Genomic DNA, 25,237 nt, shown 5'->3' on the forward strand with positions numbered 1-25,237 from the left:
ATGAAATCGTTTAATCGGTCGGGCAGCAGAGCTCAACTTGCCAGAGGTGGACAGTATGCAAAAGAAAAAATATATCACCTGTATTTCAATGCAGTTTTCTGTTCTCTCTTTATCCAAGGACGGTTACCATATCCTTCCTTTAGAAGTTAAATTATTTCATCAACACGCTTGACAATGAAATTCACTTTCATAAAGCAGTCGAATAAATAGTACAAAATATATGATGTTTTTTCATGCCTGCAGAACAAGTGCTTGCTAATAACAAATACACCAATGTTACGCACGTGCGTATTGAGAGGAATGCCCGCACTAATGCACACGTAAAGGAAGACGAACAGTGGTTGACAGGATTCAGTTTTATTACATAATTGAAGAATGATGTCTGGGATACAAGTTTTGCACATTTAATGATGATCTTCTCAGGCATAATGATTTTGGAGCAAAAGTTATCCACATGGATGTAGACAATTTTGCCTGTTTTTTCATCTTTGTTTGAAGTGGGAGTGGGGTTGGAAATTTTATCACGGTCCTTTTTGGCGGTCCTTAATGTTAGCTAAAAAAAGAGAGAAAAAGTAAGTATCAGAAGAACAACAACAGCAATGTATTATTTTTAGTTATATAAAAGTAAGGTCTTACTAATAAATATTTCCACAAGTATAGTGGATTTATAAATTGCGTGTGTACAAAGAACTGACTACAGATGCACAAGAGAAAAAACAGTTAATTTTTATTTCTTGATAAATTGCGAAAAAAATAATAATATAGGAACATAGTATAAAACATTAGAATACCCAAGAATAAATAAATCCTGCACTATTGGAGTTCATCGCTAGCGATTTAAATCATCAATGAACAATTAAATAAATCGTTCGCTGCGACTATTTTCCAGTCTTTTTTTTTTTTTTTAATTTATTCCTCAAAAACAGTTTTTGTTCTTCCTTTTTTTTGGTAAAGACTGCTGCAGCAAAACAGCTGTTTCCGAAGTTTTGTGTCAAAACTGACCACAAGCTTCAGTGAAATTTAATCAGCAATTGTAATGAAAACAGTTAATATATAGCCTTGATTAGAAGGAAGCATTTTAATTTTAGATAAAACTATTATCAACAGTACATAATGCAATATTTAAGATTAATATTATTTATCAAATTACAAAATTGAATGACAAACTATGTAAGAAGTTGTGGAGCTCATTAAAATTATATAGCTTAAAGTTTTTTAAAAAATAGATGCATTTACTTTAGATAAAACTGTTTCAAATAATAAAATCTATTTTAAGGGTATTGGGATAATAGTTTTATGAAAGTAGTTGTTAAGTACATACGTTACACATTACAGACACGTATACACATACACAAATAAGTAAAGTTATAAAGGTATTAATAATTTGTACAATTGTAACACCTACAAAACTTTACTAGTACCTATCTCGTGAAATTTTTCCATTTAAACATTTTAACTCCATTTTTCTATTCTTTGTTTCGTTCTGTTTTTTTTTACAAAACAATCTGAACGTAAACGTAATATTGAATTTAAAATTAGGTCTATCCTTAAAAAACTCGGTAGTATTTTATGCACATCGAATTATCTGTAATTACTTTAAAATATGTGGATCTTCAACTATTGATCAGATATATGGTAGAGAAACTCTCAAATGCATAGCCTTGTTATAAGCGGAAAACGAGAAAGAAATGGAACATTGTAACTGTATATATTGTCAAATAGAAAAACTCATTTATATATCTTTCAACTAATAAAATAAAAACCTGTTTTAGATGTATTCGCTCTACGAGATCATTAAAAATGATCACCTGCTGGAATGTTTTTCAATATGATAGTTTGTTACAATAATCCAGTTGTGCACCTTATAGTTGGAAAATATTTCAGTAGAAACATATTCATTTGCTCATACTAAAATTAGACAAATTCACCTTTTTCGTCACAAGTATCATATCATTATGTGTCATAATCACCAAATGACATCATATATGATGATTATGACACATATGATGTCATAAAAATTATCTCTATCTAGTTTGATTTAGGACTTAACAGTTAAATGAGTGATATGATAACAAATTTTAAGATTTTTCAAAAACATTATGAATATATCCTTAAGAGTTATTTGTGCAGTTTAATGCTGTAAATAAAAATAATAAAAAGAAGAATGTTTTATGGAACATTATTGAGTTGAAATAAAATTTTCGGTTACATTAAAATATTTGGAATCGAAAAAAAAAATGCGATAATGCAATTGTTCTTATATACCTTTGTAGAGTGAAGTTTTTATCTTAACTAAGATCAAAAAACTGAATATATAATCAAACATAGTTTTAATGTATGTCGAAACAAAATAAATGTTAATTGTAACACATTTTTAATACATGCAAAATAATACAAATATGAGCGAAACAAATTTTTCTTCTGTACTGCAGCAAAAAAAAAAAAAAAAACTTATTACCATTTAAAATTTGTGACCTTCAAGGCTTGAGATCATTTTTAGCCAACTTTCCCTCAAAAATGCTTTGTAAACAATGATAGTAAAATAAATCCTGAAGGTTAGGCTAATATCTCACAACGAATATAATTTTAAAGAAACAACTCTAAAATTAAAAAGATCAATTTTAGAAAAAATCATTAGAAAACCAAAATATGCCTAAGAAGGTGTCTGCCAGCACCTGATAGCAAGGGACTTGTTTGCTTATTCAAAAGAATAAACATTTGAGAGTGAAAAAGAAGTAACTTTATAAATATGTTAATCTGTTTTAAATGTGTGATCGAAATGTTTGAGTTTGAATCTTTATAATTTACTTACAATAGTGGGATAATGAATGGGGGAGGGAGGGGGAAGGAATTGAAATGCGTGCTGAGTATCCTTGCATAATCACTTTTATAGCCTTATTTTAGGCTGTCGAATTATAATCTGGTTAAAAAAATCTAAAATCTCAAAAGCAGGTGAACTTGAATTTATATTTTGTTAAAATGGCAACAAAAAGTTGTGAAATCGGAAAACTGGTGTTAACATTAAAGAAGAAGATTTTGTTACAAAAAATAATCATATATGTTGAATTCATTTCGGCAAATTGTTCAATCGTCAGTTAATTCGCTCATCTGTGTCTAAAAATAAAATTTGTTGATGCGGTCAAAAGGAAGTTAAAAATAAAAAATGCACCATTAACTGCTTTGTCGAAAATTATGCAATTGATGAAGATCCCTCGCAAGCAATCTTAAATATATATATATATTTTAAAATTCACGTCCATACAAATGATTGCGGATGTTTCTTAGAGCATTGTGTCTAACATGATGAGAAAGTAAAATGGTGAGACAAATATATGTAACCAAAACTCACTTGATTTCTTCGTTCCATATGAATGCCACAATTACAATTTAGTACTCCTAGATGCTGCAAAAACATTAGTAAAATCGGTTACATTGATTACAGCATTCCAAAAAAGTTATTTCCTTTATTAATTAAAAGATGAAAGTTAACACTTTACACTAATTTCAAAAAGATAACTGACATTTGTTGAAAAAGTGAGGTTAGTTTTCAAATTTGAAAAGGTGCAAGATTTAAGTGTCTGCCCTTTAATACTAATTTCAAAGTGAAAGCCTGAGAAAAATATTAAACATACACCGGCCAAATGAAATATCGAATTCACACCTGTACAAACGTACAAATTGCAAGCCGATAACCACACTGATAAAAAAACACAGATGGTCATGGACAGGACATGTTCTCAGAATGCAAGCAATAGACCATACAAGAACTGCTCTCACGTGGACCCCAGATGGCAAGAGGAAGCGCGGGCGTCTAAAACTATCCTGGCGTCAGATGTCTATACAAGAAAGAAATGCCTTCGGTTGGCCAAGCTGGGGGAGTGCCAGGGAAGCTGCATTAAACCGGTCAGGATGGAATGCCACGCTAGCGGCCTCATGAGCCACTACGCGTTAAGAGAATCAAGTCAAGTCTTTGATACTAAAGAAAAAATGTAAATTTTTTTAACTTATTATAAGACTTAGCGTGTTCGTAGATTTAAAAACGTAATTTGCTAATTTGATTTGTGTGATGTTAGTCCATTTCCAACTTATAATACTGATCCTTTTTCGATTTCAGCTACATTATATTTTAAGAACTTAAAAATGCATTTTTTTGTCTACTGATATCAAATCAAGTTAGAGAGAAAAATCGTGTTGCTATTTTCTTATCTTTGATCGTAAAAATATTTTTTGGGATGATATTAGTATAAGTTCTGTTTTGCATTTCATTTTTAAAAAGAAAAGCATTTAAATTCCAAAATATATGTTAGAAGAATTAACATTTCTAGCAGAATGATTTTGACACATGGACTTGAGAATTACACATACGAAGAAATAAAGTAACAAATGAACCTAACACTTTAGCAATTGAAGAAATCATTTCGCATCATTTTTTTAACGTTTTTTTCACATTAATAGCTTTATTTATTTACTTTTTTTTTGATGAAAAATGTTTTTCTTTTATATTATTTCAACCAACAGTTTAATTTAAAAAAAACATTAATTTAAATTTTGATATCTTGATATCAAATTCAATTCTGTTTTTCAAAATCCCGAATTGCGATCCCTACAGGAAAGGCTTCGTTTTCCTACAAATGGCCACTACCGCAATCAAAATTACAAAAAAAAATATATATATATATATATATATATATATATATATATATATATATATATATATATTTGAATTCAAGACGTCAAAATCAAATTAAAGCCAAGGGCTTGATAGATGTTTTGTGCTAGATGCTGGGATGTCGTGTGTTGGTTGTTGTTTTTGTTAAAATATGGTTATGACAAAATTTCGAGAGGGTCTGGTATGAATAATGTCGCTTTTGAGTCCGAGCCTCAAAAGCGACTTGGACTCAAAATTGCCCGAGAACGACAACTTCAAGCAAGTGAGGACAATTAGCAATTCGTGATTGCTCAATAATTGTGGACTGAATAACAGGGCCAGCAAATGCTTTAAAACGAATGTTTGTAAAAAGGGAAAGTAGGCTAAATTACCTCTGTATGAAATTTTTTCTTAATCAAACAATTTTACTTAACATGATTTCAATTTTTGATTATTCTATTCGCGAAAAATGTAGGATGAGTGTTCAAATCTTTAATTATGAAAAACTTAGTGAAAACGTACCTGAATCAAAACGAAAAAAAAAGTCAAGGCCTTAATAATGTCTGCAACGCATCCCACTTACCTTGGTATTCTACACGCCTGTTCATCGTAGGACACTCACTTCCCTAGAAAGATACAAGCTTATATAAGTTCGAGTATTTTTAAAACTTTTCTAAACAAAAATAATACTGCGTAAACTTTTATTCTTATCGAATAATTATAATATGTTATGACACTGAAATATTATTTTTGGAGTCTCATATTTTAACCTCATTCTCCTCAATGTATTTAACGCGAATCAAAGGGAAGTGACTGACCTTTTACGACTTTCATGAGAGTAACATTGAATAATAAAAAAATAATATAAACTTACCTGTGAAATAACTTTTATTACCAAAAGTTTGGTGAAACTATCTTATTTTATCACTCCAACACTACGTCTCACCTTCGAAAAACGAGTTTGGAAATCTGTGATACTAATGCATTTTTATAAAACAGTCATAAACAATTGTACCAGTAATTTGGTGCAATAATAAAAATGCATAAGTTGAACTCCTTAACGCTGAATCTTTAAGAATTTTGACATGTAGCATTTTAATAAGTTGGGAAGTGACGTTGTGATGTACGTAAATCTGTATCTGGATCACCATCGCTATTAAAGGTAATAAAATATTAACAAAGTTTTATCTTTCCTTTTGCTTTATGTTTACCTAGTGAAATAATAAACAGTCATAGTTGTTAGCAATATGATTAGCAAATTATGTAATACACTCAATAACAAAAAATATATGCATATGATTTAAATTTTGACGTCATCGTGCTATGCGCACATGAGATGCGCAGCTAGGAGAGTTTCAAATTGTGATTTTTCGTGTTGTAAGGGCATTCAAATAAATCTGTTAACTTGGGAGTTGGGACTAGAATTGCCTATGAGATTTTTTGCTTTAGTTGTGTATTTTTCTTAATAAGCTAGTCACATTAACTTGTGATACTTGAGTTTCTTATGCTTTCTTAAATAATTTATACTTGTGTTTAGAGCATAAACCATTAATGACCATTTTCCACCGTCACTTAATGCAAAATGCAAATTTCAAAACTAAATTTACAACCAAATCTACAAACGAAATCTAGAGACTTCAAAATAAATTTTAATTGTTCTCTAGTTGTATTTTATGAATATAACAGTCATTTTTGTATCTATACTAAAGATTGGTTTAGGAAAGGGTTTCTGCAACAAAAGGCTTCTGTAATTTTTAAATGAATAAATTCATTTCATTTTTAAGAACATATTAAGGTGTTAAAAATATACAATCCATTTTTTTAACTAAAGATAACTTTTTTTTTTCACTCATATATGTGAAAATCACATATTTAAACTTTGAATGTGACAGATGTAAACTATTTCTCACTTTTAGGTAAAAAAGAAACGATAAAATCCATGACCAAAGAAAGAGCATGTGGTGAGATGCTTAGTTCTTTTCTCTATACTATATCGTTTTACTCCTAACAAAATCGCCAAACTTAAAGGAAATGCCTTCGGATTTTTTTTTTTTTTTTTAATTACTGAGCAATGATTATCTTCAGATCCTTTGCTTTTTAGGCATAATTTTTACAAATATCGTTTTTTTGCGTGCAATCCTTAACTAATGGGCAATAACAAAGGTCAATTTTTGATCTAACACTGAAACTGCGAAAGAATCTCTTATAATGATTTAGAAAACATAACCCAAACTAACTCTTGATGTTTGGTGCAGTAAGTAAAAAAATGAGTTTTTCATAGAAGTTTGTTTTTCCAAAGAGTAAATCATAATTTTTGCTATAAATTGCTCGTCTCGCATAAACTGTAACAAAAAAGACAGTTTGAAAGATTAGAGCAGGAATTAAAATGGAGGGAGTAAGTCCAATCATTGACTTAGCAAAAGCTGACCCAAATACTTCAAGCCACGTGATTCAACAACGCCGAATGGTTGGCACGTTTTACGTAAAAAAAAGCAAAAGAAACCTGATTTACAGTCGAACCTCCATATATCGAACTTCCACATATCGAAATTTTCTATATATCGAAATCCCAACAAATTTCTAAGTTCATTACATAGAAAAATTGTTTCTATACATCGAAAAAATCTCTAGTTATCGAATTTTTTTTCGAGACATTCGTAGATTTTTTTCCATTTTAGACTGTTTGTCTTGAAAAATGAAGGTTAGGGGAGAAAATTATGTTCACTAAAGGTTGCTACGAAACTCATAAGGAATCTGAGGTTGAGGGGCGTGTAGATAAGTCGTTGTTTCGTTCTGGAGTTCTTAAATTTCCTCAAGTTTATTTCAAATCTTAGTTGTAACCAGTAACATCGTAAAGTCAGTTTCAAGTTCTCCCTTTTGTCTGCTGATTATCATTCCTAGTCTTTTTAGCTGCAGTAAAAATCATTCAAGTTAAGTAGATTGATTTTTTACTTTTCTTTCGATTACATTGTCAAAACGAAAATCCACTAATGTTACGTATCAAGTTGAATTGAAGAAGAATGTATGGATGAAGGCGCAAAAATGTAATTTCTGTTATTTTTTTAATTATAAACTTTTATTTAATCCGAAATTGGATTTCATACACGTAAATTAGCTTTAATTTTATTGTTTTAGGAGTTTTTTAGGATAAAATAAGATCGTTTCTATATGTCGAAATTTCTATGTATCGAATTTTTTTTCGACAATTTGCTACTTCGATATATGGAGGTCCGACTGTATTTCCAATGATTTACTTTAAAATCTATCACGTGACTTGGGGTCTCGGTTTCATGACCGAAAGTTTTCACTTCCTCCATTTATTCTCTTCTCAATGTTTGAAAGCACTGGAACTGGCAGCACTATCATCATTATTAATAACATTTATGATGTATTTGATGGATGATTATAATTTGACAATGATTTAATCTTTCCTAGATAAGCTTTTGATGAACAGATAAAATACAAGTATTTTTTGCGTGTATTGTTAATGATAAATACGTGATAAAACAATCACTAATAGAAATGATGCGCATTGAACTATACAACAGAGTAAAAGCTGAAATAAAATTGTTAGACAAAACTTTTTTGATGAAAATAATTTACCACTATGAAAATGAAGCAAGTTTACTGAATTTTGCTAAAATGTGCTGTTAATACTGAATTCGTAAAAAAAAAAAAAAAAAAAAAAAAAAAAAGATCTAGTTGTATATTTTTTGAGAAATTATATGGTTGCATAAAGTTAATAGATTACTAGAAACGAGATAGCAACTGTCAGTTAGTGTAATAGATGTATTATTGTATCCTACTCAATACATTTTAAGATAATCGAAAAAAATGTATAATAATACTGAATTATGTCTTGTTTCAAATGTATATCGTCATTGTTTTCTTATGTTTATCATTTTCTTAGCGCTGTAATAACTGCCCATTAAAAAAATTAACTGATATAGTTATTTATATGTTTAAAGTGAAATACATTACAAATATCAAAGTGTAACGTATACGTAGCTAAATACAATAACGTATAGGTGAGTACATGGAAGGAACGATTACAGCTTTGGAAAAAGGAAAGACGGCGCGGCGTATTCCATTTATTACATTTATCTAATCTTTAAAATATTCTTTGAAATACCCTTTATTCAAAAGTAAAAGAAAAAAACCAATCAACTCACCTTCCTTTTTGGCCCTCTTAGTAGGACGGTTTAACGTATCTGTTGGAATTTGTTTACTCTACTTTTGAGTCTAAAGAGATGATGTTATTTTTAAATTAAAATAGTAACTATATATACTAACCGGTGCCACTTCTTTCCTTTTTTTCTTTATATATATTTTCATACGTGTACAATAGTGCAAATATCACTCACCTTCTTAAAGACATAAATTTTTCTCTCTTATTTTTTAAGATGATGAAATAAGTATCGATGATAATTTCGCTTTTTTTTATATTCCTATTTAATAATTTCTTGAATTGCAATGCTGAATTAGTTAGGTTACTTAATGTTCATTGATACCCAAAACACACTTCGAGTACTCATGTTGGAAAAACGAATATAAAAACTCCTAGTCTAAAGTATACAATTTAACGAAAAATATAGATACTTCACAGTACAAAATGGATTTTTATTTTAAATTATTTAAGCTGCGAAAAAACTTTACAAAATAATATTTCTTCGCAAAATTGATTAAAAAAAAGGTTTTTAAATGTGTTTTAATTAATTTTTTTAAAACTTTCTGTTATGTTGGCTCTTTCTCTTTTCTTTTATCACAAACATGTTTTCTACGAAAGTTAGAAAACTTTATGGGGAAGAAGTTTACAAAAACATAATTAACATTTTGCGAACAAAAGGCTTAAAACATTAACGAAACAGAAAACTATAAAAAGCGGGAAGAAAATAAATATTCTTGTAAACAGAAGAAAAACTTGTTTAATAAGCAATAACTAAGTTTCATATAAATATAAACGGTTTATTTCTTGTTCTTGTGGGGTCTTTTTTTCCCTTAATTAAGAAAAAGCAAAATAAACGAACTAATAAAATGTGAAAAGTATTTTGTTTTTATCTTCAGTATAGTTTTTCTCCTCACTGTTTTTGTCTCCAAAAAAATCAGTCTTTTATTCATGCAAGAAATATGAAATGGCTATAAGCGTTTTTACCTTCATAGTAACATATACAATTCACCTTTTTAACAAAAACATAAATATTTACATGTTTTTGAAATACACACCTGAATAACCTAAAATTGAATAGTAGCGGTAACTAATTATTTCGAACATTTGTTCTCAGTTGGTGCATATTTTAAGAACCTTAGTGTTGGTTAAAGATGGAAATTCATATCCACTATTAGGTTTTCGTTGTTATGCACAGCGAAAAGTTCTGAAAAGTGTGTCATTTATAACGAATATTATTGTTAATTATGGGATAAATTTAGTAGATATTTCGCGAAAAGGAGTTTCTTGGGAGGGGAGGGGGGAGTTTAGTAAAAGAGCAGATATGCCATCTAGTTGTACAAGAGCAATATCCGACAGTGCAGATAAAAGTGCATGAAGGTTGTGCAGAGCGTTTGCAATAAAATATCACTACGTTGCATTGTTCAGGCATGCTAAAAGCTGGACTTTCATAATTTATTCTTTAAATTGTATCGTATGGGAAAAAAGAAAAATTAACTTTTTATTTAAACGAATTTTCATAAAGTTACTGACATCGACGAACATTGTTAGCTCCGATAGTTGTTCCTAGCTGCGGCCTTGTATTAGTAAACTATCGCGCAATCTGATGTCTTGTTAAATAAAAAAAAAAAAAAAACGAAGCGAATTACAAAGTAACCTAAAGAAATTTTGTAAATTTCTTGTTTTATTTCTTCATTTTGGTCCTTTTTAACAGCATTTTTTTTTTTTTTTTTTTTTTTGCGTCCTTTCTAAAAATTGTGCTGGTTGTGATTCTGAATTTCCGTTTCATGATTGATTTTGTTAAAATAGTTGCTCAACTTTAATGTTGTTTGTAGAAAAAAGTGTATTTTAATGTTATTTTCAACCCTTAACAGATGAGGTGCGGTCTCACAAACCGCTCAAAAGTTCATCCGGTCACCCCTATTTCATTTTCAGTCCGATTGAATGGTTTTCCCCAATAGCTTTTCGTTTTGTGACCTTAAACACCCCCTTGCTTATCAGTATCTTTAGGCAAGTGCATCTGGTTCAAATTTCATTGCATTCTTTAGAAGCGATCTGCGAGACCGCACCTCCTATTCAGTGTTACAGTTTTCGGCTGTAGTAGACATGGCTCTTATAACGTTAGAACCGCGGATATATCATTTATCTTATCCGCGTTATGCGGAAGAGATGCAAAATATTCTAGATGAGGTTGAGATTTGTTTGAAATGTTCATTAACGCTACGCAATGATGTTCTAGGGACAAGGAAGGCTGAATTATTCCTCGAAATACGACGCGAAGTACTAATAGTTAAAGGGCTGTCAAAATTTTCCCGTAGCGTGATATAATCAATTTTCTGGTTTTAAAATGTTATGTATATATTAAAGATCCTAAAATGAAATAATTAATAAATAATAGATTTATTTTTATTACGAGAAAATAGTTATTTACAGCAGCATATGATCTTCTCGAAAAATCTTAAGACTCCAGTAAAGTTTCCTCGGAAAAGGTGTATTTCGATTCAAAATTCAAAAATATTTTTTCCCCATGCTAATAAGAGTTCAAAGAACATCTAAGGAAAATTACAGGAATGCATCTGAATTGCACGATTTTTAAAAAAATTGCAAATAGAGCGGTCTCTGAGACCTCACGTCCCCTGTTTCGTCATACGTTTTCACTTCCCCTGTTACGGTTAATGTGATTATTGTTGTAAACAATTTGATCGTATAATCATGATGAAACACAATCTCTCCTACCCTAAACGGAGAAATTGTACAAAAAACGTCCTCTAGGTTTTGTAAGTGCTGTTGCATTCATTAACGCGTAATAGCAAAATGGAAATGTATAACCAACAAATGGTGTTAAAATTATACAGGATTAGTTTAGCAAAACTTTGATAATGGGAGTGTTTTACTATTCCGTTAAATTGTGCGCTAACTCTCCTAGTTTAACCTTGTTTTGACATTATACTTTTTCCAAAAATATATATATATTTTTGCAACATTTTTAAAAATAATATACATTGTGTTGTGTGATATATAGGATGCGTATTGAGAGTTTTCTTACAGCTGTAATAAAGTCTTGATATGTGTGTCCTCTCAATAATAAGGTCTTAGCTTAAATATAAAGTTTGAACAATGTACTTAGCACCGAGTTTTTGAACAGCCTAAACCTATTTTAACTAAAGACAGACCTTGTAAATCTTGTAGATAGTGGTTGTTTCTGCGCTAGAAAAATTAGTATCTCCTATCACGAATCGGCCTTGATTCTTTCAGGATGCTTTAAATAGATAAATGCCCTGGATAAAAGGAAGAAGAGTAACGAGCTTGATTCTGCAATCTGATTACGAAGGGTAAAAGCTCTTACGATACGGAAGAGATAGTGAAGATTGCTTGGAAAGCGTTCTTTTCGAAGGAATTATAAAAATTTTGTCTTAATTTGCACATTACTTTGTGTACAAAGTGGTTCGAATCAAAGTGTAAGAGTTTGGAAAAACCTTATGGCACATTAACATATCAGAAAACTTTACTAGTGCAATGCTATTTTTTATTCTAATTCCAATGTAAAAAAAAAATGTACAAGAAATGAAGTTTAATAGTGGTTGTACATTTTTTAAAGGATTTGGAGTTTTACTCAAGCTGTTTAAATTCTTCAGAATGTTTTCGAAGTTGTTTTAACGCAACGATAATGCACAGTTTACATTTAAATAAACAGATAAAAAGATAAATAGATAAAATTAAATTAAATAGTAATACGTTAACATCTGTAAGAAAATACGCTGACAGTTCACGTTTGAGTTCATTATTTAACGGATGGCATAAGCAGCGTTAGCAACCACAAAATTGGAAGGCAAGGAAACATAGAAATTAGTTTAAGTTCGGGGCATAGTAAGCAATGTTGTGAGTATGCAAGTTTTAGATTCACAAAGTATCTGGTCACGTGATAGCGTTGATAAGCGATATAAAGGATTGGTCGCGCGATGGCCGTTGTTGTTCAAAAGCAAAGTTTGACGGGAAAGAATCAATTAACGAACTTGCATTTTTCGGTACGTCTTTCCGACATCCCTTAGATGATTTTATGGGTGGTCGTATGATTGGTAACATCAAAGAAGGGCAGAAATTTTAGATGTTGTCAGCGAGTTCAACGTCAGCCACAGGGTTGTTTCTAGAGTTTGAAAATCATTGCAAACAAATGGAACGCATAGAAAATGTCACGAGGGAGATCGTGTATGCAATACGACGTCAGCAGAAGATTGGTACGTAGTGCTAGCAACGAAATGGAACCAGAGCAACACAGCTACGAAGGTAGCAAAGCAGTTTCCTGCTGCTACTAGCAAGCAAATATCCCGAAAAAATGTAGCCAGACGTTTGAATGCAATAAAACTATATGCCCGTCAGCTTGTTTTGTGCAGCCCATTGTCTACAAGTCAGTGTTTTGCTAGTTTGTAATTATGTCTTCAGCATTGCAACTGGAGAGAAGTCGACTGGGCTTGTGTACTATTCTCAGATGAAAGCAGGTTCAGCCTGTCGTCTAATTGTGGACGACAACTAACATGGCATGAGACAAGTACAGCATACAAGCCGGAAAACATAAAAGAAAAGGAATAATACCATACAGGTTGGGTCATGCTATGGGTAGGATTATGATGAATGGCCGTACGTCGCTTGTGTGCATCCAAACAAGACTATGACGGCTAGTGATACATTAATGTTGTTCTACAGCCTCCTGTTCACGTGTTCTTTGGTGCTGTGGGTGATAAATTCGTTTTCATGGATGGCAACGTAACATGTCATTCACAATCGCCGTCTAGGAGTGTCTAGCTCACTGAAAATATTCAACCCAGGGATGGTTAGCACGTTCTATAGATCTGAATCAGATTGAAAATGTTACGGATGCTTTGGGGAGTAAGTAGGCTTGCTGGTCTACAACGCCCTTCAATAAGTAAGGACACCCTTATCCGTGACTGACAGAAGAATGGGATAAATTACCCCTACAGCTTCTTTCTGGATAATGTTGTGTAAAGCATCACATGACGTGTGGAAGCATGCATCTTTCTCCATGGTAGCCACATTCTATATTGACATCTTACGCCTGAACGTAATTACATTTATTCACTTTTACGTATTCAGCCCAAAATGACCGTTTCGTCCTTTGAACACATTTCAACGCCTTTTGGATTTCAGAGCACAATAAATTAAAGTCATTTCAATGTTCTAGAGTTCTGGCATTAGTTTGTTCCACTTGGCATCGAATTACACTTACTTTTCTAAGCACTACAGAGCCCATTGGAATAAGTCCTTAACAATTGTCCTCCAGTATATATATATATATATATATATATATATATATATATATATATATATATATATATATATATATATATATATATATATATATATATATATATATATATATATAATATGCGGACTCTTACAGGGCTTTGGTTCGGATGTTTTTGTACATTCTCTGGACTGCCCCGACCTCGCTCGCAGCAACTTTCATTTGTTTTGGTATTCTTTCCTTGGCGGTCGATGGCACAACATTAATGATGAGCTCATACTATGTTACCCCATGGTTGACTTGACAACGCACTTACTAATAATTTGTTCAGTTCCTTCCATAAAGATTTCTTAAGGGATGCGAAAGTTTTATGAGGTTTAGCACACACCTTTGTCTCTAAGACCTTCTTGCATTGTTAAACGACGTCAACGACCGCAATCTGTAATGGTTTGGGAAGAGAAATGTGCTTGTGGGAGAATACCACATTTCTGTTGATCAATGGATAAAGATTAATCAAGAAACATATCGCAAACTCGTTTTTGAAGATGCTGTCTTAACTCGGTAACAAAAGTTCTTTGAAAACAAAAGATAGACCTTGCAACAGAATTTCAACCTGCACACAGCTAAATGCACTCAAGATTGGTGGAAGATACATTTTACGAACTTCTAGGGAGCTCAAGAATAGTCGCCGTATTCCGCGGATTTGAACCCAGTGGATTATTTTGTTTGGTCCATCTTAGAGACAAGGGTGTGTTCAAAAACCTCATAAAATTTTGGCATTCCTAAAAAACTCATGTACAAGGAATGGGATATAATATCAGTAAGAAGGTGTGGTATAAAATAATAGTTTTTGGCCCATAGCTGAAATTTTTTGACACAGTTAAAGCTCTGTGGCGTTGTAGCTGAAGGTAGCCACATTAAAAGTTTGTAAACGCATTAGACGAAATAATGTATTCTCACATTTATTTTGAAGCTTGGTCGTATTATTTTCATTAGCATTAAATCTATAATGTATCATGAGTATCCAAGTTATTTCTTGTCACCTTGTTTTTATTATATATATAACATGGTGATGATATTTTGATTATGAATAAAGATCACAATAATTGATATTGTAGCTTACCGGACTTCTCTTGAAATCAATATTAGTTCTGATTGTTCTTTGATTTAAATCCAGCGTTGGTCGGAAGTTGTCTGCCAAAGGAGCTTTAGGGTTTCTTTCATCTCCTTGCATTAACCGACGAAGGGCGTAAAGCTGTTAAAAAATGCTTTTATAGTAAGAAAGGTAGAATTGCAAGAAAAGATATGAGAAAAAGTATGCGTTTTTTTAAACAATTAAAATATGAATAACAACATATATGTGTAAAAATATAATTTATTATTATGGGATAGACGGAACTCTTATCTTCACACAGTTTTCATATTAGTTTACCTTTTCAACCAGCTGAACGTCATTATTCCGTGAGGAGTATTTTTTGCTTGCTTCTTTTTTCAACCACACTGATTAACTATGATCTTCTGAATTTAAGTAAGTATGAAATTTCTTTGGTTGAAGGATGTAGTTTCTTTTTTTGCTTTTATGAAACACGCTGCTGCATCATAAAATTCGCTAAAAATATGTATTCAGTAGAGTGGTTCGAAAAAAACGTTTTTTCGAATTTGGTATCCGATTACCCCTCAAAAGTAGCAGTTTTGTACCCTGAATTCGGGAAAAATAATAAACAAATTCTAAATTATCATCTATAGTTCGCGCATGTCGCCTAAAGTTACGAAAAAATCAATTTTTTTCAAAAATTTTCATAATGTTGAAAAAAAATTCTAATTATGTATTTTTTATCCAACACCAAAAAAACAACGGTATGTAACATATATTTGATTTTAAAAATGGTTTTATTGCTGTTTCAAAATAATTTTGGTTCGCAAAAAAAGTTATAAAGTGGTAATAAATCGGTGAATTCGGACATTTTTGACTATATTTAAATCACATCGTTGTACCAAAATTAATAGTTAAAAGGTTTTAACTACACTTAAAAATGAAAGTGTGATCGATGCATGTATGTTTCTATAAAAGTCAAAAATAAACTAAATTATTCGCCAAGGCCATGATCCACGCACTAAGCCACCGCGGCACGGCGCCTACTTGTCGCGACATGCAGCACACTGGCCGAGCTTGTGCTGACATGAAACCATACCGCACCCGTTCCTCACCTCACAGTCAGTCAGTCAGTCCTAAACAATCAACATGGCGTCTACCAAAACTTCTAAGCGTTTGAGTCTTTGTCCAATTCTTGGTAAGTCAAAACCTTTTAGTGAAAGTGTTTTACCCACACATAAAGATGTTTTGTTAGCATGCATTGAGGAAACATCAAATTATGCGAAAAATGTACCCTTTTCCGAGATATCTCATTGTGTTGGTAATCAAATAGAAAAAATTTACAGTAAAGCTTCTATACCAACTGTAAGTCATCAACGTGTTGTAAAATTAATTAAAGATTTGCATGACAAGTATTTTACTTTGAAAAAATCATTCAATCGTGATAAACAAAAACCTAACTTTAAGAAAAAGCTTAACGAGTTTGTCAGTGAAGCCAATAACAAACTTTTTGACATTGCTTTCTGCAAATGTGTTATGCATTTTACGTGTTCATGTGGTAAGAGGCCAAACTCTTGTAATTGTAAAATAGTTATGGATTGTAGGTGTGATAAGGAAAAGAAAATCCCTATTATTGAGAGAGAATTTATCTATGACCAACGAAATATGAGGTTAAGGTATATTGGTTCCTTGGACAGAGTAGAGACAAATAAGTTAATTAAAAGAGATCAACGATTACAAATCTGTAAGAAACCTAAAATTGATGAACCTGATGTTAATGCCAGTAAAACAGATATTACAATTGAACCTTTACATGACATTCTAATCGAGAATTGCGGAGATGACAGTGACAGTTTACCATCGACCTCTCAAATGCGAATTAAACTTCCTGCGACTGCATTGATGAGTGATAGATACGGGATATCAGATAGAGCCACTGCCGCTATCGCTTCAAGTGTTTTACAAGACATCGGCTTAATCAATGAAGGAGATTTATCGCTTGTAATAGACAAGACCAAGATCGAGAGTCCTTACAAACCGAAAATAACAGTGCTAAGATATATGGGGTATATTTTGATGGGAGGAAGGACAATGTTTATTTCCAAGAAAAAATTGGTAATAAAATGTATCGGAGACTGAAGAAGGAAGAGCACATAAGTTTAGTACAAGAACCTGGTGGAAAGTACATAGGCCATTTGACACCAGTAAGTGGCACAGGAAGCGAAATTGCATCAACCATTTTGAGTTTTTTAGAAAGTAAGGAATTTGACCATAATGAGCTTGTTGCTGTTGGATGTGACGGCACAGCAACAAATACAGGTTGGAAAAACGGTGCAATACGTAATCTTGAGATTAAACTTGCCCGCCCAGTGCAATGGTTCATATGCTTGCTTCATTTCAATGAACTGCCGCTGAGACATTTGTTTGAAAGTGTAGATGGTGAGACTTCAGGGCCAACAAGTTTCTCGGGAACAATTGGCAGACTTTTATTGAACTGTGAAAAACGCCCGGTTGTTAATTTTGAAACAATCACTGGTGAAGATATAAACATAACAAAAACTGACTTGAGCAAGGACCAAAAGTACTTACTTGACATATATCAAGCAGTGAAGACAGGAGAGTGTCCTTCAGATCTTACTGTGAAAGATCCTGGTCCTCTTAGTCATTCTAGGTGGTTGACATGTGCAAATAGGACACTAAGGCTATACATATCTGAAGTGACACCCTCTGAAGGACTTAAGATGCTTGTAGACTACATTATGAAAGTATACGCCCCAGTTTGGTTTGAAATCAAAAGGCATCCATCAGTGAAGTTTGGACCCAAGCACATCTTCAAAGCTATTCAGTCGTCACGTCAGCTACCCGATAGTGTAAAGCATATCATTGACCCTGTGATGCAGAGGAATGCTTTCTTTTGTCATCCGGAAAATATGTTAATATCAATGGCAGTAGACGAAAGAATCCATGTTCGGCAGTTAGCTTTTCGAAGGTTGCTAAAAGCTAGAAATCAAGAGCCCAAAGGGAAATCCGTGCGTACATTTCAACCTCCGACCATCAATTTTGCTGCTTCAGATTACATTGAACTGATTGACTGGTCTCAGTGTAAACTTTCACCTCCTTCAGCAATGAACCATGTGTCAAATGAGAGCTTAGAACAACTGATTGGTAGTAATGTTTTGCCGGAGTTTGACCCGATGAAATTTCCTTGCCATACTCAAAGTGTGGAAAGAATAGTAAAACTGGTAACTGAGTCTTGTACAAAAGTTTGCGGGGAAGAAAATAGAGATGGTTTCATAAGAGCAACACTGCTCTCAAAATCAGTCATGCCATCGTTTAACTTTAAAAGTGAATTCAAGACAATGTCTAAAGATGATAAGTAAACTTAAATTCACTATCATGCTAGCCAAGAATTGGTGAATGTAAATATGTAAATATTGTAAAAAACACCCCTACATTTGGATGGATGGTTGGGTAGGGAGTGGGTGAAACTCGAAGTGCAGCCACCTCCCCGTGGTGAGTTCTGGGTAGTTTCAATGTCTTTGAGACGAGCTAAGAGCTGCACGCATACATGCATCGATCACACTTTCATTTTTAAGTGTAGTTAAAACCTTTTAACTATTAATTTTGGTACAACGATGTGATTTAAATATAGTCAAAATGTCCGAATTCAAAAATTTATTACCATTTTATAAATTTTTTTGCGAAACAAAATTATTTTAAAACAGCAATAAAACCATTTTTAAAATCAAATGTATGTTACATACTGATGTTTTTTTGGTGTTGGATAAAAAAAACATAATTAGAATTTTTTTTCAACATTATGAAAATTTTTGAAAAAAATTGATTTTTTCGTAACTTTAGGCGACATGCGCGAACTATAGATGATAATTTAGAATTTTTTTATTATTTTTCCCGAATTCAGGGTACAAAACTGCAACTTTTGAGGGGTAATCGGATACCAAATTCGAAAAAACGTTTTTTTCGAACCACCCTAGTATTCAGGTCCATAAACATTTTTTATAAAACTCTAAATTGAGAATCAGTACCTTTTGATGAAGAAAACGAAAACACTGCAGTTATCATCAAACGACATCAATTACAAATTTACAACTGTTTTAGAATGAGGCAATTTTTTTAGCTATTTACTCATTCGATTTCTCATGAAATAAAAGTATAGCCATTCAAAAGCAAATTCTGGGCGTTTTACTTGTAGTGCGAGAACGTAACCTTTAGCAGTTATGATACATTTCAAAAGAATAAGATTTGTCATATCGATTAATTTTTATGTACACCCAATCCTCTCGCTCAATGAATATTTGCTTTAATGAACATGTGATGCAAGCATTAAAAATATTTAAAACTGTTTCAGTTTCTTTTTCTATAAATTTTAAAAAGTATTTTGTTTAATAAGAGCGTATTTTATAGCAGTATTTGTTTAATGTCAAATGGGACCTGTGCGATGAGCTATGTCCCGATACGTTTTGAAAAATACCGGTTATGGATTTAATAGATATATATGAATAAAATGATGAGCAAAAAATTAAAAAAAAGGTTTTAAATAGTTTTCTTCTTGTCAACGCGTCAGATTTTTTTGGAAAAACATCATAAATATCCAAAAAAATTAATAAATAAACAAATAATTAAAAAAAAAAAAAAGAACACAGAACTGAAGAGTCCCGAAATAATGCTCTAGCTGATCGTAAGTAAAGTTTCTTAACTTTGACTAGTACTTGCAACTATGCATTACTATGAAGTTTATGACAAAGAAGCTGGTGATGAAGATTTGTTTAATCAAAGCTCGAATAAAATACGTTTAGGGACCGTGAACATGATGCACCAATACTTTTGAACTGGCAATGTTTCTTACAGGTACTAAACTTTCATTGCAGAAACGACCCTATCTAATATTTCTTTTGGAAAATTTTTCCTTCTTTGATAGACATCGTGATTTACGTAAAGGGTACAAGAGAAAAAACCCGTCAGAGTAAAAAAAAGATAATTTTGAGAAAAACGCATTAATTGTTTGACTGATGGGCTTTTCCCTCGGTAATACCTATTTTCGCACAAATATTTCAGTTGACCTACAGAGTTTTATAAAATTTGAAAGACTATTTGAAAAGTATACTTCAGCAACCACTAGACAGCATCTTTATTTCGTTACCTTGTAAAAGCTCAATGATGGGATTTTCCTCTTATAACATTCACGTTGTTTGTTTAATTCAGTATTTTAATTACTATTATAGTTGACATCAATTCTAGACAATGTAAGAGTTCTGGAATGTAAGTAAAATTTGGCATAATTATTAGCATAATTATCATTTATTTATTTATTTTTTTATGTTTGCATATATAATTTTGAATTTGTATTAAAAAAGACTTAACAATATATAAGTACATTTGCTTTTATTTTGAAAAAATGTACAGCTCCCACATAGGTTGTACGGTAAACTAAGATAATCTAATAAACACCACTGAAGCTGAACTATAATGCAAAAGTGCTTAATTGACCGTGCTTCATTTAAACGGCACTCGTGTTTGAACTAAGTTAAGAAAGTATGCGAAAAATTGTTTTGATATTTGTTTATGTATTTTAACCAACTCTATGTAAATTTGCTACACAATGTTTATTTGTCATAATACTGCTTATTTATGGATATACTTTGATTATTACTAATACTACCCGGATTATCAATCATCCGGATTGGCTTCGGTCCTCGTTTGTCCGGAAAAACGAGGTTGTACTGTAACTACTTTTGCTGAAAAGAATCTTTAAAAACGATGAAGTACATTTAATTGCAGCATATAAAGAGTGAAAAGGGAAATCTGATTTTTTTTCTTTTTTTTTGAACTTTTATTCAATGTTCCGAATATCTGATTTCGAAAAAAAAAAAAAAAAAAACATACGACGATTTTTTAAAAAACATCATCGTGTCACGCAATTTTAAGAATGAAGCTTAAGCGGCAATTGGTTTATGTTCATGATTTCTTAAGAAGTTTTTCGAAAGCTGATTCTTTTGCCAGAGTTAGTCCAAACTTCTAAAAGGGAAAAATCAGAAAAAACAGAAAATTCTTAAGCAAACCGACAATTTGTATATTTGTTTTTTTCTGTAAACTTCGTTATGTAAATCCCCTTCCCTTGTCTTTCAAATAAACTCCTTTTTACGAAGCGAAAAATGTATGATTCTTTTTATTCTTGTTTCCCAGAGTTGTTCTACATTTTTGCTTTTTCTGGCTAAGAATATTTTCTTCCTCACCCCCTGAGATTACCGAATTTTATTCTTTTCATTTGAACACTGGCTTTATTGTAGTTTTTGTTATTTACTCGCACGCCACTTGTTTTGTCAACTATGTTTCTGGATCTAGAGATTTAAACCGCGGATTTGGTAAAAAATGGGGAGCGAAGATTCATGTAAACGTTTTAAAGTACATGTCATGATTCGCTTTAGAATGAGTTGTGCTTGAGCCTTATTCAAATAAGGCTCAAGCTGTATTCAAATAAGGCTCAAGATCAGAATGAATGCAATTTCTCACAAATGAGGAACTTGTTAGTTTTTGGAAGATTCACAAGTCTCTTCTATTCGCCTTTTTTAGGTAGAAAATTTTAAAGCTGATTTTCCTGCAGATGTGATTGAAAGAAAGGGGTAAAAAGTAATTTTAGAAATACATCGGATTATTTTCTTTTTCACGCACAGAAAAACTGCAAAGACTAGAAAAAAGTTGACATTACTTTTAAAGCGCTAAGAACATTAAGTAGATATGAGAAACCAATTAGTTAGATTAAACAAAAAACAGAACACCTAGTGTTTATTAATTTAATGCTTCTTAGTCTTAAGTTTAGAAACAGCAATAAATTGTAAAAGCTGAGCCTTGTAGAAAATTAGAAAACTTTCCTTGTTTTACAATATTAACTACATATAAACGCAGACCAAAATGTTATATGTAGGGATGAGAGCAACGCTGGAAGTGCATGAAGTTTCACTGAAATGGTAAGACTAATGCAGTACTTGCAAAGTTTTGACTATATTGTAATATTAATAAAATATTTACGTATTTCTTAGCATTAAAAACATTTTTATACTTGAAATTACTAATATTTTTTGAACTTCGGTACTTTGATCACACTAAATGTATTCAACGCTGCATATTGCCTGTATCGAAGTTAAAATTCTAAGTCACTAACAGCTGTCACATAGAAATTATATATATATATATATATATATATATATATATATATATATATATATATATATATATATATATATATCGCTCGTTTGGAAGAAGAGGGCCACATTGCGATTTTTTTAATTTTCTTCTTTTTTGCTTAAAGGCCTTCAAATGACATTATCTTCTTTGGAAAATAATGACGCATTTTTAGTTTTAATATTAACCACTGGAGAGCACAGCAAACTTACTTTTCTTAATGCAAATTGCCTGAAGAGTTAAAGATTCAAACCCTTCTCCTGTAAAATTTTATTTATTTTTTCGTATTGTGGAATTCTTCTTCCAAATGAGTGACATTTATATTTAATAGGGAATAAAACGTGAAGATTAGAATTTTTTTGTTTTAGAAAAGCTGATAAAAAACTTATTCGGTGCGTTTTTAAATAATTGTAATAAGTAAAATGCTCTTAATCTTTTTTATGAACAATATGATCGCGATTCATGGTGAAATATTATTAAATATTTTTTCGTTGCCTTGAATTCACTGCTTTTGATTTTTTTTAAAGAAAAATGATCTATTTTAGTTACAAATTATCTCTATTGTTAGGTTATACTTCCCTCCATCAAATATTCAAATTCTTTTTAGTGCGGGTTCTATTTTACATTTATTTTTTATTACTTACTGTCAATAATGATATACACTCAAACCTGCTTTTTTGCCTTTTTTTGTGCGGTGTATGAAAATTTCAACCAGATTGGGACTCAATTGACGAAATTAATTTATATAATGAGTGCGAGGTAGTATCTTGAAGTGACGACTGGAGCGATTCGATGAGAGGTCACTGTGACCTCCCAAAACTTTCCAAATTCGAGAAATTTTGTCTGGCAATTCGGCAAAATTATCATCATTTCGATAATTTTGATTTCGTTCAAAAAAGCAATTCTTAGTTATTTCGTAATTTTATGGGGTTTTTTTTACGTGTTTTTTTTTTTTTTTTATTTTTTTTTATTTTATTATTTTTTTTAATACGGTCTCTATACACCCCATAAAAATAGACTGGGTGTTTATTATAAAGAATTTTCATAAAGGATCGTTCAGTACGGTTTCAAGGAGCTAAAAATGTTTGACTGAAAAATGACGAGTTACTCGTCAGATTATTTCTTTATATGCTTGTCCCAATCACCGTTTTCTAAGAATATGATAAAAGAAGAAGTTGTAAAAAACCAGATGGCCAAACGACTGATTATTCTTTACACTATAGTTAAAACAGCTCAAAACAACGCACAAGGACGTCTAAACAAGTGTTTTTATATGTCAAAAAACGTTTGGACGAGAATTGATGAGAAAGAATATTTGTAAGTGACCAACTACATAAATGCTGTTTTTCTTTTTTTTTTTAACTTTGTCTTTAATTGTGTACAATCTAAGATAATAATTGATTCACGGGTAAAAAAATTCACGTATTTTTTTTTACATATTTTATACTTTTCTATGGCTCTATTCTTTTATAGAAACTTATGAGCAGTTTGCATAAATATTGTGTCTCACACATAAATTATGAAGAATATACAAAAGAACACATAACATAATTTTTTGAGTAAAACGCGAGAGCAAAATTATAACGAAGAAAAATTTTATCCTTTAATGTAAAATGAATTGTTTTGTTCAAGGGACATAACAAGCAACCAGCTGTATCAGTAAGGTGAATGACTGGGAAAGGCGGACTTTCTCGCTCCCCATTGAAAATCATTTCCAGAGCACAGATTACGTTGTGAATTGTATCCATCAGCGCATGATCTGCAAGGTGATAAGGCTGGGTTTGGATTTTCGGGTGGATGCTCATGTCCCGATTACCACGATGGATGTTCGGAGGGATTCATGGATAGACAAACAAGAGAAATGGAGAAGTACATTGGATATTCGGAAAAATAAAGATAGTCCGAGCTCTATTATTTGATGCAGCGGGTTATAATAATAGGAGCTTATATGTGATGCTAACGTATTTCTCAATGTAAATAAATATTATTTATAATTCTGGAAGTTTTACATAGATTATTTTGTTTGCTAATTTAAAAGAAAATAAAAATAGATTAAAAAAACACAGTAGACACATTTTGTGTGCTTTTAGATAATTCACAAAATATTGAGTTGAAACCTTCTGTCGTTATCTATACTAATAATATAAAGCTGTAGAGTCCGTTTGTTTAAACTCGCTAATCTCAAGCTACTGGTTCGAACTGAAAAATTATTTTTGTGTTGAATATCCCATTTATTGAAAAAATACGCTATTTTTTAAAATAAGATTGACCGAAATATTTGTAATTTCAAATTAAATGTTTAATTGTTTTGTTCTATAAATTCCTAATATATGGTGGGGTAAGTTTAGTTCCATGAATTCCTAACAGATGGCGGGGTAAGTTTAGTTATATGAGTTCCTAATAAAAGGCGAGGTAAGTTAACTCATCGAGAGGGCGCTGGCCAACAGTGTTAATAGCTATGTTATTGTGGGACTGTTGTGGTCAGCGAACTGATTTTTGAATGCGTTTTTTTTTTCGATATTCAAGTACATAATTTGATTTTGTAGGATTTTTCTAATGGGTTCTGTTTTCTTTATTTCTAAAACTCAAGCGTTGAGATTATAGTTGAAGATAGTTATTCATCTGAGTAAATAATTTCATTTATCGTATTACTCAATTGTGGTTGTTCTTTATAACATTTTTATTACAGTATTGTTTATTTGGCGAAATATTGAAATTCCAAAAAAACCCACTTCCCTCGCTAAACGGCAGGGTAACGGTAGCGTGGGTGCATGGCTTTTATGTGTTTTGGCGAATAGTTTCACATTCCAAAGAGACTAATAGGTTTTTGAAAATGTGTGTACGCAATTTAGTTGAAAAAAAAGGTTCATT

At 31.6% G+C, this 25,237-nt stretch overlaps 1 protein-coding gene across 2 annotated transcripts in view; it reads right to left on the bottom strand.

Annotated features, from left to right (window-relative positions):
• Positions 1-348: 348 nt before the first annotated feature.
• LOC129218563 (carbonic anhydrase-related protein 10-like) overlaps positions 349-25,237 on the bottom strand; it is a 489,515-nt gene continuing 464,626 nt past the window's right edge. The window contains exons 8-11 of one of the 2 annotated variants that reach the window (XM_054852872.1): positions 15,197-15,328; positions 5,232-5,274; positions 3,350-3,403; positions 349-553 (exon numbers count right to left, since the gene is read on the bottom strand). In XM_054852872.1, coding sequence (XP_054708847.1) covers positions 3,381-3,403; positions 5,232-5,274; positions 15,197-15,328 — 198 coding nt within the window. In that variant the 3' untranslated portion in view covers positions 349-553; positions 3,350-3,380. The remainder of the gene's footprint in view (positions 554-3,349; positions 3,404-5,231; positions 5,275-15,196; positions 15,329-25,237) is intronic. The other variant, XM_054852871.1, reaches the window with a different exon arrangement.

Source organism: Uloborus diversus, chromosome 3 (assembly GCF_026930045.1).
Source record: "Uloborus diversus isolate 005 chromosome 3, Udiv.v.3.1, whole genome shotgun sequence".
Classification (NCBI taxonomy): Eukaryota; Metazoa; Arthropoda; class Arachnida; order Araneae; family Uloboridae; genus Uloborus; species Uloborus diversus.